The following is a 15,896-nucleotide window of genomic DNA, read 5'->3' as shown; positions in this document are numbered from 1 at the left end:
TTCCACAGCCATGTCTCATTAGTCAAAGTCTGGCTGGAAGAGAATGAAGACGGAGTAGCCAGTAGTCCGAGGTGTGAGAGTCACTCCGCCGAGCTAATGTCACACTGCAGCATGGTGATAATCCCCGCAGTCATAAACAGATGCTAGAAGCCCAGAAACCGCACAGTAAACACACACTCGCAAACATGCACAGTGTGCCAAATCTCTGTACATACACACATGAATACTCGCACAAACATAAAAGTCTGACACGCACACGCAACCTTAACACCTCAGACCCATGTTGATGCGCAGTAGTACAGCCTTGCAGACTGAAAATAACAAACCGCCTCAGAAACCAATTATTACTCCACCAATGCTGCTGCAGCCATAATACACATGCTGAACTAACAGTCAGTCTATCACACACACAAACACACGCACCAAAGTTATAACCCAAAACACTGCAGACATTTCCACGAACCTAAGAAACTGTCTCCACTCCAAAAACCACTTCAAACCGACCAGTGTGTGTGTGTGTGTGTGTGAATGCGGTTCAACAGTTCATGTTTTCGGTTCACAGCTCGTGCATCCAAAGCGAGCCAATATCTATCACCCACCAGAGATTTACACTCTCTAATCTGATCTGTTATTTAAACACTAATGAAAGATACCATCTCTTGCCTTAAAACACAGAAATGCAGAAATTCAGTCTTATCTCCTAAACACTAAATTCCTTTGCTATCAGGTTAAAATCATTCGTATTCAGCAGCGCCGGGCAGCTTTTCCTCTAAACTTTCCGCGAACTGGTGTGTACCAACAAACATAACAAATGTTGGGTGCAGCAGAGACTCGGAAAAATCTATCTCGAATGGCTTTTTAGACAGAACTGCTGTGGTGAAAATGGCTTTGTGTCTTCACAGCGCAGATAATTTCAAGCTCTACTGCTCAGTAAAAACGGAGAAAAAAAATGTAAACTTTGCCCTGAAATGATCAGCGGGAACAATTTTATCACTCACAGGCTTTAGAGCTAATCATTTCGCACTAATCCAGAGCTTTTCTTTGAAATCCATACCCCCGCTATCTGGGATCACTGTTACAATTATCTTCTGCTGTTCATATTGTCAACATATTACAGCACGATCACTTGATTTGAGGCTTCATTATCTACTTTGTAATTGCTGTTGATAGATGCATCTCACCACTGTAATCAGCTGTGCGATTACTCATCTCGGTAAAAATGATCTTTAAATAATGTGATCAGTCAGTTGCAGGCTAATTATCGAAGGATTTAGCCGACTGATTTTCTCTGAAATTACTGTCACGGTACCTGCAATATCGCTTTCATTCTCCCTGCATGTCTGAGGCTGTTATCTCCTTCATTCTCACACACTTTGAATTGAACAGGGGCTGTAAAACAGTCAAGTAAGTGAAGGATAAGAGGATCGGGAACTCCTCACTTAACTATTCTACACCCACAGGGTGAGAGTAAAGAATGTATAGCATTCCTATATGCACAGGACAATAGAGAGAGAGAGAGCCAGATGGGTGCGTAAGGAGCAAAAACGTGAGGAGAGGTTAAGGAATGAATGAAAACGGCGCGAGTGGGTTTGGGGGGGGGGTCCTCCAAATCAAGATAAAACCAGTACTGACAGAGCAGCCTTGCGTAAGTGAATGCGCATGCACGAGTGTATCCAAACACATTCATGTGTTTGGATATGTGCACAGTTGTGTTGTGACATGCCTATCTCCTCCACACCTCCTTCAACCACATGCCCCTCCTCCGTACCCCCAAGGCTACTGCCCTACACCTGACCCAGCCCTGCCCGGCCCTTCGGGGCCTGTCGCAAAAAAAAAAAAAAAAGATGTGAAGGGGAACCGTTTTCTGCCCCCATGGGGGGCAGTCAGTGTGGATCTGTCAGCCAAGCTTAAGGCCCTCTCCTCTGGGCTGTGGTGCCCAGCAGGCCCCCTCCAGCCCCCAAGAGGACGGAGGGCTTTGAAATGAGCCCTCAGACTCCAGACTCCAGAGACGCGCCTTTGTATGGTAGCTGTTGGGGGGCATTGATGACTGACTCCATCTTTGTGTTTGTGAACATGCCACGCAAGAGAAGCTGAATTACAGAGGAAAACTTGCAAGGACAACAGAAGACAGCCATGTTGTGTCAGAAAGTTTGCTGTTGTCAGAGACAAGACAGAAAAGGAGAGACAGCCATATCGTGCATGATTTCACATTAGATATCTAAGACTTTATCAGCTGTTGCTGTTACCACACTACAATCTATGTTCAAGGCTGTGTTGCTTATGTGAGTGCATGAAAGAGGGTATTTACTAGCTTGCACCATCTCTTTGGAGGGAGGGTAATCATTATCAAAGTTTACTTTTAAATCCAGACCATATGTAGTTAAATTTTGCCCTTTTTGTCACCAACTCTGAGTAGGAATTCCCAGAACCGCTTAGCTGGACAGAGCCCAGTGCTGGTTGCATGAGAAACACTAGCAGATTCCTTATAGTGGTCTACAGAGCTTCTCTCTCTCTCTCTCTGTCAACAAAGAGCAGCTATAGTGCAGCAGAGAGCAAAGAAAAACCAGGCATGACAGGGTCAACACCAAAGCATCCAAAAAAGTCACATTTTATCACTTTCATCCCACTGACTTGTGACAAACTTACCCACAAGAGCCATAAAAAAAGATGAACTGCTTTATTTTTATTTTTTAGTCTGTGTATGTGTGTGTGTGTGTGTGTGTGTGTGTGTGTGTGTGTGTGTGTGTGTGTGTGTGTGTGTGTGTGTGTGTTTGTCCAGGTGGATATCTCTCTGCATATGCCAATATGTCTGTTTTTGTAAATGCGTGTGTGTGTGTGTGTGTGTGTGTGTGTGTGTGTGTGTGTGTGTGTGTGTGTGTGTGTGTGTGTGTGTGTGTGTGTGTGTGTGTGTGTTAATTATGTTATAAAGGCCTTATGTTGTCTGGATGCTGACTTGTGATACCAGGCTGGCATTGTAAAAACTTCTGACTGTTCTTCATTCACCTCCATGGCACTCAGACTCAACATTTGCCACATGAACAGATTTGCAGGAGGCCAAGTTGGGGTAACTGACATAAAAGTGGCAAAACATGATGCATGCATTCACACGGAGCAGGAGGGGTCACTAATTAGGTTGGGTACATTATAGCCTTTTTGGTATGATTCTGGGCTGCCCTAGATGACTTGCAGGATGATCATGTTAAAAACTTGGGGAAATAGTTTGTTTTCACTGCTGTCACATCAGGTATTTTCACTGAAAGCTTTGATCGCTAAAGTCAACCTGTCCTTGATTTCTGGTATTGCTGCAACTCAAGTTAATATATAAATAAATAAATGATAAAGAAATCCATAAGTTCCGGTGATGATTCATAATCCACTGGCTAGTATATAATATAATCTGCTGACATTATTCTTCCCACTTTCAACTGAAACATGCAGTCCTAGAAGGTCACTAAGTATTCAGAGCTCATTGGACAAAGGCAAACCAAATAATTTTTTCTTCAAAGGGCTTTTTCAAAACCCCTCTTGCACTAAGGACTGTTAATGCTGTTAGTAAGCAGTGGGTTAGGATATTTAAACAGTGTCCTTGAGAGTCACCAAAGCACAGAATAAGGGAATGTTTTTTGTAAAGCTCTACAGACTTGGAGAACTTCTAACAAAGACAAATAATGCAGCTTGTGAATGCAACAACTGAAAAGAGATTTTATATGACACTTGTTGATCTGTGCATCCAGATATGCAAATGAATCGACGGGCATGCGCGTTCTTGGAATTTTTAAGGCTGGGCAAACTGATTTTATACAGAATTAAATTAACACAATGGCGTCAACACATCATTACTCACAGTCTCTCCAGCTCCTTCAGGTCCTGGAAGGCTCCTCTCTCGATTGTGGTGATTTTGTTCTCCATTAACTGCCTGAGAGAGAAACACCAAGAGAGTGTGAGACTATGTGAATTGGACAATAAAAAAAGGAACGACATGAGAGGGGGGAAGGAGAGTGATAGAGAGACACAGAGCGTGAGAGCTGACAGAGTGATTTGTGTGATGAAACCATAAGAGGCCAAAAAAAAGGAGAAAGATGGCTGGATGGGGCCAGCGATAAGAGAGAGAAGAGAAAGACGGAGTGAGATAGGGCACAGGAGATTGACACTGGAGAGGAGAGAGAGGGAGAAATAGAGAAGGATCAGGCAGCACTGGGTGTGAAAAAAGGAGAAAAGCAGATTGGTGGAGATGGAAAGTGATAGAAGGTTTAAAAAAAGCAAGAAAGAGGAGAGACAATCAGCAGCGGGTCGATAGAGTCCCAGAATTGACTTTAAAACTGGCCCATCAGTTGGACAGGGACTCATCTATCATCCAATTTACTCTCTATCTAACCGCATAGCTCTGACTACTCCTTCACTTACACCAGCACAACTTCACTAAGATTAGTGTGCTGACGAAACCAAGCAAAAACACACATGCTTTTATGGGCCATCTCCACTGAGCTCTTCTTTTTTTAATTAATTGATTTATCAGTGAGTCAACGCTATTTTTTAATACAGCCCCATAAGAAAAAAAAAAAGGGGGGGGGGCGACTTTTATTTTTAAAGACTCTTCTCACAAATTTCTCAAATTTAAAAAAAAATCTATTCTCACGGGTTTTTTTAAAGTGCAGTGTTTTTGCTAATTATGGTGCTTTTGGGTGAACATACCGGAAATAGCTAAAGTGAAAACTAGAGCACACAAATAAAGACACACATACACACAATTAAGGACATAATCTCTGGAGGAATTCCAACTATGTCTATTCCCTTCCATTCATTTCGGCTGCTGAATAGCGCGCACAGCAGCTATCCCTGTCCCGGCAGTGACGGTGCAGGGGAACTCTTTAATCTGGATTCATCCCAGGTAAAGAAACCTGTTCTTACTTGACTCTCCCCCCCTTCTCTTCCTTTCCTTCCACCCTTCCCTCCCTTCCAGCAGCTACATTCCTCCCTCCGCGGTTACACCTAATGACCGCTATCTCTTTCCTCTTTTTACCCTCCATCACTTCCTCGCCAGCGCGTTAATCACTCCAGCACATGGGCCCCGGGGCCCGGTGGTTAAAATAAGCCCCCTCCTGACACTTCCACTGGCAGATTAACACGACAGCATTAACAGGTGCCGCTGCTATTCTGTTTAGACACTTATGATGGCTCAGTGAAACCGCAGCTTCCCACCACTGGATGCAGTGCCTGCGTGCAGCAGCTCCAGAGCTGGATGAATCTGCTGCTGCTGCCGAGCACGGCCAGAAACTGTTAAATCTCTGTGCTGTGATGTTCTATTGGAAAGTTTTCTGGATATGCAAGGTGCTGCTTAACAGTGCATGTGGGAGAGATTATTGTTGTTTTCCTTTTTGCATCTTCAGGGGAGGGGATAAAGAGGGAATAAAATAAAATTCGCCGAATAAACGTCACTTACAACACTCGCAGATGCCTCAGCCCTGCGAAATCCGTCTTCGTGATTTTAGTGAGGTTGTTTGCATTCAGGTCCCTGGAAAGAAAAAGGATATTTTAAAAAATTAATTAAAAAAATATAAATTAATACATGTTTGTGATGTGCTCATTGATGAAGGAGGCTTTTGCTGAAACTTCTTGTTCCGTAGCCAACGCAGGGTTGTCATCTGACTGTCAGAGAAACTGAGAGGAGCTGTGGCTGCTGCACTACATCGGCAAGTGTTAATTTCATCGAGGGGTCTTTTAATGATAAAATTCGGCCTCTTTAACTCGGAGCCCACTTGTCCAAATCCGTTTTTGATTAACTCGCTGGTCTGCTGACAAACCGATGTGGTCTACGGAGGCTGTGCTAATGCAACAGTTCAAAACCGCCAGCAACCACAGCAGCCCCCCAACTTCAGCTCCGCGATCAGCCCTGACGTGTCCTCGTATTAGGCACCAAAACGAGCTTTAGTGTTTTTATCATTTATACCTCACGCCAACATTTACATCAGCTGCGTACTGCGGTGTTAACAAGGCTGAAAGTATAGGTTAGACATGACAAAAAGCTCTGCGCTCTTAAAGATGTGGTCCTCGAGAGAGACATTTTCAGTGCCTCCCGGTTAAAAACAAATGAATTAGACAGGAAATTTTGGGGGAATAATGTGTGATCATAATTAGGATATGAGCTGATGACATTTCCTAACCACTGATCGGAATAAAATTTGGGTGCTAAAACATCAGAAGGTGTGACATTTTTTTCTCCATAAACTCTTTAAACTCCTCACACCCCTTCAGAAGAATCGCCGCATTAAAAGGTAAATGCAGTCTCGTTATTTTTCATCATTTAAGCATAAAAGAAATGGCAACACGACATTGTGGTGACTTTTCTTATACAATGTTTCCAAATTTTAAGTCAAATCTATACAATCCCGTACTTACAGTCTCTCCGTGTTTCGAGGTATGTTTCTGGGCACATTGCGCAGTCCTTGTCCGTGACAGTCCACTGTCGTACCGGTGCAGGAGCACTGGGCCGGGCATGGCTGACCGTCTGCTCCGCTGGACAGGACCAGAACAGTCACCAGCAGCCCCAGCACAGTCACCGGGGAGCGGTGAGGGCCAACGGGGCACCGAGCTCCCACCATCACTGCGGCAAGTGGGGGCCAATATGAGACCCGCAAAAACACCGTGAAAACAGAAGGGCGTTAAAAGATAAAGCCCCGAAATCCCCCGAAGGAGCTCACCAAACTCTGCACGCAACGGGATGCCGTCCTCCTTTTCGCTGTCCTCCCTTAGCACACGCGTGTTTCAGAAATGCCTGGTTCTGAATTTACATTTGGGTCCTCTGAGAGGGGTTTCAGTGCGTGAGGACTGTGATCAGGGACTTGGGTCCCCCTGGGTAGAAATAGGGGAGCTCGATAAGGCGGTAGAGCGGCTCTTTGGCTGCGCTACAGCGGCGCAAACTTCCACATGTCCCCGGCATGCGGTGCCCAAATCCCCCCGGTGAGTGCCGTGCCTGTGTATGTAAATGTGTGCCCGCGGAGCAAAGACAGTGAAACCCTCTCTCATGTACACACACACACACACACACACACACACACACACACACACACACACACACACACACACACTCTCTCTCTCTCTCTCTCTCTCTCTCCAGGTAAGGCTCTGTTGGTTGTAATTCACAACACGCGTCCTGCGAGGAAGCCGCGGCTGCTCTTCTTTCTCCCCCCCCAAAAAAAAGAAAAAGAAAAGAAAAGCTCAGCAGAGGTCACCGTGGCGGAGAGATATTGATCCCGATAATATATCAACTGCCGGTCAGCGGTGAGGGTAACGCGAGGGACAGAAAATCGTGAAAGACCAGCGCGCAATACTATAATCCAACTCTGCGTGGTGCGTCAAAGCGCTGCTCCCGAGAGTGTGTGATAGGGAGAGAGAGAACAGACGCAGCAGCAGACGTGCTCTCTCACTCTCTCTCACTCTCTCTCTCTCTCTCTTGCTCTCTCAGACAAATACAAAACATCCACGCATTGCGTTTTCCCTCAAGGTAGCAGCAGGTTTCCAGCTGGCCGTCAATCAAACAGCAACAGTTTGACCTCGGAAGGAGACTCTCTTTTTCACTGCAGTGTCCCGGTCACCTGATGCTTTATTTAGCTGGCTTCAGGGAGGCGACCGAGCCTCAGACTGAAAACTAATGTGGAAAATTTAGAAACAACTTCTGAGCCCTGGATTTCTATATGGATGGATGAAGAACTGCTTAAAAATCCTCTCATTATATCTGTCTCATAATTGTGACTGCACAAGATGAGCAGCTGAAATGGATTTGAACTGATTTGTTTTTATCCACCAAAAAAAAAGTTAGTTTCAGTGTCAATAGCAACAAGTAGCTCTAAATTAAAGACTACAGGAATTACGTGACACTGAAGCTTTTGCAAACGTTTCAGCTCTAATATTAAATTTTCAGAAACTCTGAAGGGAGACCAGCACGTATTTGCATATTTAGATATTTACTGAGTAACGACAATACTCATAATAGGTACTGATCAGTTACTGTAACAGGAACAAAATAACCATACGTATGAAGTTCTGTAATATTTACTCAGAAAGGACTTTGTTTACTCGACATTATCTGATACATTTATCTGCTAATTGTATTTCACAATGTTTCTAGCCAGCAATAGATAAGCTGTGTGGACTGGTGATTTCCAGTAATATCACTGTTTTGCCGAACTACCCCCAGCACATATATATATATATAACTGTACAGTCAGCTCAGCGACATTGATCAGCTGTTAACCCATCCAGCAGCCACTATGTAAAAGAACTATCACTAAGATTAAAACGTTTTGTTGTAACTTTTAGATATTTAAGTTATTATTCACTGTAACAGGAATATAACAGAGGGTTTCTGAAACAGATACCATCTATATAATTCTCTAGAATACAATCAATTGATTGCCATTTCACATCTCAGACCTTTAAGCCTTCAAGTCTCCTCCAGCGCCCAGGACATATAAATTGCTGGTTGCTTTTGAACAATCTCCTTTTCATGTTTCTGCCAAAGATGAAACTGTCAAATACCACCTTTATTTTTTTCTTCATTTTATTATTTCAGTTAACATTTATGTTGATTTACTTTTTGGGTGGGAGAATATAAACATTTGACTTCATGGGGTAATCTTACTGCTGATTTCCTTACTGGAAATACTCCTTACTGGAGTTACACTCTCAGATTAGGAATACACATCCATTTTCTTAACCAGTTATCCCTTTCAGAGTCCCAGGGTTAGTGGAGCCTATCCCAGCTGGCACAGGACAAAAGGCAGGGTACACCCTGGACAGGTCACCAGTCTATTACACACATTCCTGGATAAGGCATAAATTGTCATATCAAAGATTTTTCACAGGACTCTGTGAAATCCTGTTGCTCTAGAATACTTTGCTATACACAGTCAACTCAGTGAGAAGGTATCCCCAGGTCCTCTGGCTGCAACACAAGCCCAAATCATCACCCCTCCACCACCGTGGTTGACAGCTGGTATGATGCTGGATTTGGTTTTGTACATTATGATCAAACATTTCCTCTCCGGGCTCGTCTGTCCAGAGGACATCGTTCCAGGGGTCTTGTTGTTTGTTCAGGCGAAACTTTGCAAACCTAAGTTGGCCTGTCGTGTTATTTTTTACAGAGAAGAGACTTTCTTGTGGAAATCTTTCCAAACAAGTCATAGTTATTCAGTCGTTTCCTAATTGTACTGTCATGAACTTTAACATTTAACACGTTAACTGAGGCCTGCAGAGTCTGAGATGCAGCTCTTCGGTTTTTGCTGTTTCTCTGAGCATCGCACGCTCTGACCTTGGGGTTCATTTGCTGGGATGTCCAGTCATGGAAAGATTGCAGCATTGTGGTAACACAAACCTGAAGACCAGCAAACTGCCAAAACTTCTGCTTTCATAGAGCTGGTCATACTTGCTGATGATCACTTAATCAAGTGCATTTGATTAGCAGTGCCTGGCTGCTACTCACTCTCTTAATTCCCATGGAAGCAGTACGGGATGAGCTCAGTTTTTAACAGGACTGCATAGTCCTGTGAAAACATCCCGTTCCACAGGACTGTGTAATATAATAGTGATTCTTTATTAGGATCAGTAGTATAAATATCTTAACCCTAGAACACTATCGCTGGGTGATTTACACCCGAGAAAATACATTTACATGATTTCTCTCTCCTGCAGCTGTTTGCGTGTCGAGGAGCCTGTGCCATCACCAGGGAAGTCTCAAATGTCCCAGGAATGGGTGGACCAAAGACCAGCTTTCCAGAGTCATTATTTTGTTTTAGGAGTTTTATTTTTCATTTTGTTAGACATGGCACAGTTGAAAGTAAAAGAAGACCACTCTAATTTGTCATGTGTTGTCATATTTTGATATATTTGATTACTTTTCATTGGTTATATTATATCGGGTAAAAATCACCCGGCATTAGTGATCGTGTTACTATTTATAGCGATAGTGTTCTAGGGTTAATAAGATGCCATAGCTGCGGCAAAGCTTGTCCTGTCCTGTCAATCTCTCTCTTTCATGAACCCTTCCTTTGTGGCTCCCAAAACAGAATACAAACAGCTGTGTGTGATTGTAATGCTGATATGTTTCCACCCCTCAAAAACACTCCCACAGCCTCAAAGTCTGCTTAGAGTTTGGAGAAAATTCAGTATATCTTACTTATTTATTTATTTTATTTTTTTCCCCTTTTGAGAGTAGGGCTAATAAAAAGAAAAGCGGGCAGGGTAGATGAGGAGGGGTCATGTATTGTAGCTGAACAGAGGGAAGAAAATAATCAGAGGGGAGATTAAGCCTGACCCTTTATGTCCAGTGATGCAACAAGACTTCAAGGCACATGGCATGTTTAGACACAGCCTTACCTGACCCGCCTGCTCCTTACACGCACACATGCAGTTGTGTTTCCATCACTTCAAAGGGCATTGCACTGACTCTCACTATCTTCCTGGAGACTTACCTTAATCCCCACCATAACCCTCAGTCTTAAAACATGCCTTCATGATAAAATTTGATTATTTCTGTTTTGGGACATGCTTTTTGAAACTAAAAGAAAGTTGCAACTGTATGCCCCCAAAGCAAGAGTAATGAAAGTAAACACAAAAAACGCACACTTGGGTGATTGCCCAGGATTGAAGTAAAGCCTATATGTCAAGCTACAAGACTCTTTGAATGTTATAAGACATTTTAGATTCAGGAACTGGTCGTGTGAACATCTAACAGTGAGCGTCACTGCTCGATTTAGTCATTTCTGTGTTTTACATCATATTGGTGGTTCTAAACATCATAATGGCCCAATGGCTAATTCAGAACCTCTCGAATCACCTCGTAGTTCTTGTAATTTTGCTATAATGGGAAATGGGTGCAGTGATTTATTGTAATGTGACAATACAATTGAACTTTGTTATGCAAACAACCTTGTAATTTCTTTAGTAGTCTTCAGGAATAGTTCCCGAGTTTTCGTGAAGGATATTCAAAGTTCTTCTTTGTATGTTGGGTGCTTTTTGTTCTGTTCTCTGTCAACACGATGCCACGCCACTTGAAAAAATATCAATGTCCGGGTTCTAAAGAGGCCAATCTATGACCAACAGTTTGCCACTATGTGTTTCTCTATCCAGTTATGCTTCTACTGTATTTGCAGAGTATTTAGGATCACTGTGAGTCTGAAAAATGAAGCTGCTGTGAATCAGATGGTTTCCAGATGGTATTCAATGGTGGATCAAAATCTTGTGGTACCCTTCTGCATTAATAATTTCATCAAATATTACAAACCAGCATCACTGGCTTCAGCAAACAGTAGACGGAACAACTGAAAATCGAGATGCATGTCTCATGTTCTGTGTCAGGTCTTTGCTGGATTCTTTCCTAAGGACATGCGTTTTAACTTTTTAAGACTTTTTTAAACACACCACGCTGTGATATGCAAAGTTTTCAGCAGTAACTCTGTCAGAAACATCTTGTAAATGCAAAAATAATATTTTATGTCCGTCAAACCATCTGTTAGGTTCCCCTTTATGTTTAAGTGATTCATAGGTCAGTGTTAAATGGCTTAACTTATTCTTATGACCTGGGTGAGTGAAAAAGCAAAGACCTTCAAAAACCTTCAAAAAACCTTCAAAAAAGCAAAGACCTTCAAAAATCCTGGAAAAGTACTGCTCAAGGCCACTTTAAAAATACAAGAAAGTCTGGCTCCTTGGAAGCAAAGCATAAAGACATACGGGTTGACTCAAAACCTTTGCACAGTTCTGTATATCTCAGTAAATATTAGACATTCATGGTCCTCAGTTATAGTTTTTTAGCAATCCTGCAGCTTATTCTGTAGAGCCATCACCATGATGACATTGTTAGTAAAAGGTCTTGAGAGCTTTGGATACACTGCATGATGAATTGGTAACTTTTAATATTTTAAATCTTTTCTTAATGAGTTAATTCTTATATAAATGATGACATTCCCATTAGCTGCTGGTATTAAATATATACATGGTGAAACAAGCAATAACAGTCAGATTGTCAGCATATTGAACATTACACCTGCTTCCATGCTAACAGCATACTAACATGGCTGTAGACTCATCATGCACCTTCTACTTAGACTTGCTATTTTCAGTGCATTAGTATTCATCAGTGATAAGTAGCCAAGTTTACATGAAGTGCACTGTCAGTACTTAACTTTAATGACATGAGATCAACAACCACAGCAGCATCCAGGCTGTGGAGAATATGTGCTATGAACCAACGCCAGCTAGCTTGCTTTTAATCAACAGTACTCCTAATGCATGTTAAACTGAAGTCTTCACTGTGAATGAATTAGTGATACACATGAGGTCAGATGCCCAAAACTTAGAGATGTTTACCAAAAGTGAAGGTCAGACATTGGACTTGTTGCTTTTTGGAAAGTTTTCCGTTTTTGATGTTCAGTTAGAGACAATAAATACTTTGAAACATTAAAATTAACATACCATAAAAGTAAGCTTGTAGTGCGTGTAGTATGAAACACAGCTGTGTCTCATTTGTTCAGTAAATATAATGAATAAATACCATAAATAGTATAAGGTTCACAGTGACCGTACATGGCATATTTAAGGCACATTTGATGATAAATAATTTCAACAGGCAGCATTAAACTGTTTCTTTTTGCCAGTTTCCTTGATTGACTTGTGTTTACTCCGTTCGTTCTGAGATTGCATTTGAGCTCTCAAGGCCAGAGCAGCATTAGGCTACATTTAGCATTTAATTTGTGATACATTGTATAATGTGGTGTGCCTACACTAAATGTTAGTTATGCTGTTTGGTTTTCAATTTGAAAGGAGACCTTAAATAAATATAACACAAGCAAAGAAGCTTTTCAAAGTGGTCACATTTTTAAAAGTTCATAGTAATTGCTGTAGTCAGGATTTGAAAATGTCAATAACGCACCAAGAACGGCGAGCTTTTCTTACCTGAAGTGAGAAAGTTGACATTCATCTTGAAATCTTTTCAGGGTTTGGAGAACTTCAATTTTTTATTATTTAACCGAACTCTACCATACAAAGACATATCGATTTTTCTAAATATTATACATTTGAGCATTAACAAAACAAATAATGAGTTTCACGAATGAAGAGGCTTAATTTTAACGAATGACATTCCACCAAACTGCCCGAATTAACAAGTGAACATGACACATCTGACACTTGTAGATTTGCTACTGTGCTTGGGTTCAATGTTCTGTTGATTGATCCAGTGTATTCCAAGTTATAGCTGTAGGACAGACAGCCTCACCTTTGACCCTAGAATACTTTGGTATACAGAGGAGTTCATGGTTGACTCAAGTAACAAGGTTCCTCCTGGTCCTATGGCTGCAAAACAAGCCAAAATCCTCACCCCTCCACCAACGTGCTTGACAGCTGGTAAGAACTGTTTGTGTTGATATGCTGTGTTTGGTTTTTGCCAACCACGGTGAGTAAATTATAGCCAAACATCTTCACTTTGGTCTCATCAGAGGCCTTCTGAATGTTTTTTTCAGAAGTCTTGTGGTTTGTTCAGATACAACTTTGCAAATCTACGTTATGCTGAAGAGTCTTCCTTGTGGCAATCCTTCAAACCAAGCCATGCTTTTTCAGTTTCTTTCTAATTGTACTGTCAAGAACTTTAAAACTTGACATGCTAACTGAGAATTGTAGAATCTGAGATGAAGCTCTTTGGGATTTTGCTATTTCTCTGAACATTGCACAGTCTGACCTTGGGTGAATTTACTGGGACATATACTGTTGGGCACATTGTGGCATTATGTTAATACACATCTAAATGCTTTACACCAGCAAATGGACAAAAACTTCTGGTTTATAGAGGTCTCACACTTGCTGATAATCAATTAATTGAGTGCATTCAGTTAGCAGCATCAAGCTGCTACTTACCCTATAAATTTCTATGGAGGCCATAATGGTGTTCTTAGTTTTGCCCAGAATTGCACAGTCATATAAAAGCATTTATTCTTATAGGACTGTACTTCCACAAAGTGGGATTCACACTGGAAAACAATCCAGGGAAAACAAACAGTGTATATCTCTAAACAAAAGGACAGGAAGCATGCTTTTATTATGGAGTCAAACCGTAAGACTTATTGCTGAAATATTCACTTCAAGAAATCTGTCTGGTTTGGAGTTTTGCAGAGCTGCTAATCAGATGTGAATCTGTCTGTCAGCTCTGATGTTGGTGCTGATCAGTCTAGCCTGTTGATTTAGGAGCTGTTTGTGTTATCTTTGGTTTATGGCCATGCAGTAAAGCTGAAGGTGTAGGAGGTCAGTTCAGCCACCTGGCCTCCGGACAGCTGCTACTGAGACACATGCTGCAAAGAGTGTGCACACTCATACCCATCTTGCTAATTTTAATTTATGCACAGGCACAAGTTTTTGCAATGCAGCAGACAGACACACAGAGAAACAGACGGAATTTTAAACAGTTTATTACGTGTATGTATTAATTAACCACATTAATCAAATCTGCTGTGGGTTTCTCTTCGGTCTATGTTTGTGTGTTTTGCTTGATAATCACATCATTAAAAACCAACGATGTTTGTGTTTGGACTGGCATTGTCAACACAGTGGCTGGTTACACAGCTGCACCGAGACACACACACACAAACACACAGACAGAGGGATGAACACACAGTGCCACACCAAAACACACAAACTTTAGAAAAACAGAAACTCCTCCTCCTGGATTCCTTTCACTCCCAACTGTCAGTTTTGTGCTGATGTGATCTGCTCATGAAGTGTATTGAAACTACACTGAGGCCCTGAGGTGTGTAAGTGGTTGGTTACCTTTGTTGTGATGGGTCTGAGAGGCTGTTGTCTATCTCAAACACACCCAGCCGCCAAGGCCCAGGGAAATAATCAGGGGGTGAATAGGATCTCATGAATTGACTGGTATGTTGGAAATGCTCCACTCTTCTGCCTCTCGAGTAAGGCGTGTCTGATTTCTCATGTTAGGTGTGTGCCATTGTTCATTTTCATTTCATTTATTTATTTATTTCACACTTGGTACAACAGTTTCCACAGTTAGTTCTTTCAGGCAAACCAACCACACTTTCTATCAGTAAAGCACTGCAACCATGTGTGAAAAGGCGCAGGAAGAAGAAAATATTCTTATTAAACCCTGCCCCCTATCTACAATCCAACTTATATTGCAAGTGGGCACCAAAAATCAAGGAACAAACTAACATTAACATTTATCTCCGGTCCTAACTCAAACCAAACAACAAATTTACAATCAGAATATACCACTCCACATAGTAACAAGGAGAAAAGATAAGTAAATAAAATAAATGAGGCAAAAAAATAATGGATCCTTTTTCAATTAACTCCAATTTCATTCACATTCTTCATATTGAGTTATCGTTTTAGACATGTAACACTTTTTAAAACAATGTAAATTTATACAATTCTTTAAATTATAATGATAAGATAAGATAAGATAAGATAAGATAAGATAAGATAAGATAAGATAGAACTTTATTAATCCCTCGGGTGGGTTCCTCTGGGAAATTCAATTTCCAAAAAGCACAGCACCGACAGAAGTTATAGTTACAGAATATTATATATATATATATACACACACACATACACACACATATATAAATACAGAGACAAATATAAATAAAATATACGAAGGGGATAAATAGAATAAATAGGAATAAAAATAAAAATACAAGTGAATTGCACATTTCAAGTATAATGAAGAGAGTTCCACAGTCGTATACCCCTAACCGTTGGACTCATTAATCTTTGTGTAGTCCTAGCTAGCTGACGCTTAAAATTAAATTTCCTTCTGCTGTCTTCTCCCCCCGAACACATTAAAAATACTCTTTGTAACTTAAAAGGCAAAATATTACTTTTAGCCTTAAACGTAA

General features: G+C 41.4%; 1 protein-coding gene across 4 annotated transcripts in view; it reads right to left on the bottom strand.

The window, feature by feature from the left end:
- The window catches only part of slit2 (slit homolog 2 (Drosophila)), a 104,544-nt gene extending 97,182 nt beyond the window's left edge, over positions 1–7,362 (bottom strand). For all 4 annotated transcript variants that reach the window (XM_085459353.1, XM_085459354.1, XM_085459355.1 and 1 more), the window contains exons 1-3: positions 6,397–7,362; positions 5,441–5,512; positions 3,845–3,916 (exon numbers count right to left, since the gene is read on the bottom strand). In XM_085459353.1, coding sequence (XP_085315479.1) covers positions 3,845–3,916; positions 5,441–5,512; positions 6,397–6,599 — 347 coding nt within the window. In that variant the 5' untranslated portion in view covers positions 6,600–7,362. The remainder of the gene's footprint in view (positions 1–3,844; positions 3,917–5,440; positions 5,513–6,396) is intronic.
- Positions 7,363–15,896: the final 8,534 nt, after the last annotated feature.

The sequence above is a fragment of the Copadichromis virginalis genome, linkage group LG6, assembly GCF_057382275.1.
Source record: "Copadichromis virginalis isolate Kocher_CV1m ecotype Utaka linkage group LG6, C_Virginalis_male_GT1.1, whole genome shotgun sequence".
In the NCBI taxonomy this organism is placed as follows: domain Eukaryota; kingdom Metazoa; phylum Chordata; class Actinopteri; order Cichliformes; family Cichlidae; genus Copadichromis; species Copadichromis virginalis.
The sequence above is the reverse complement of the archived record's forward strand: the minus strand, read 5'-3'. Positions and strand labels throughout refer to the sequence as shown.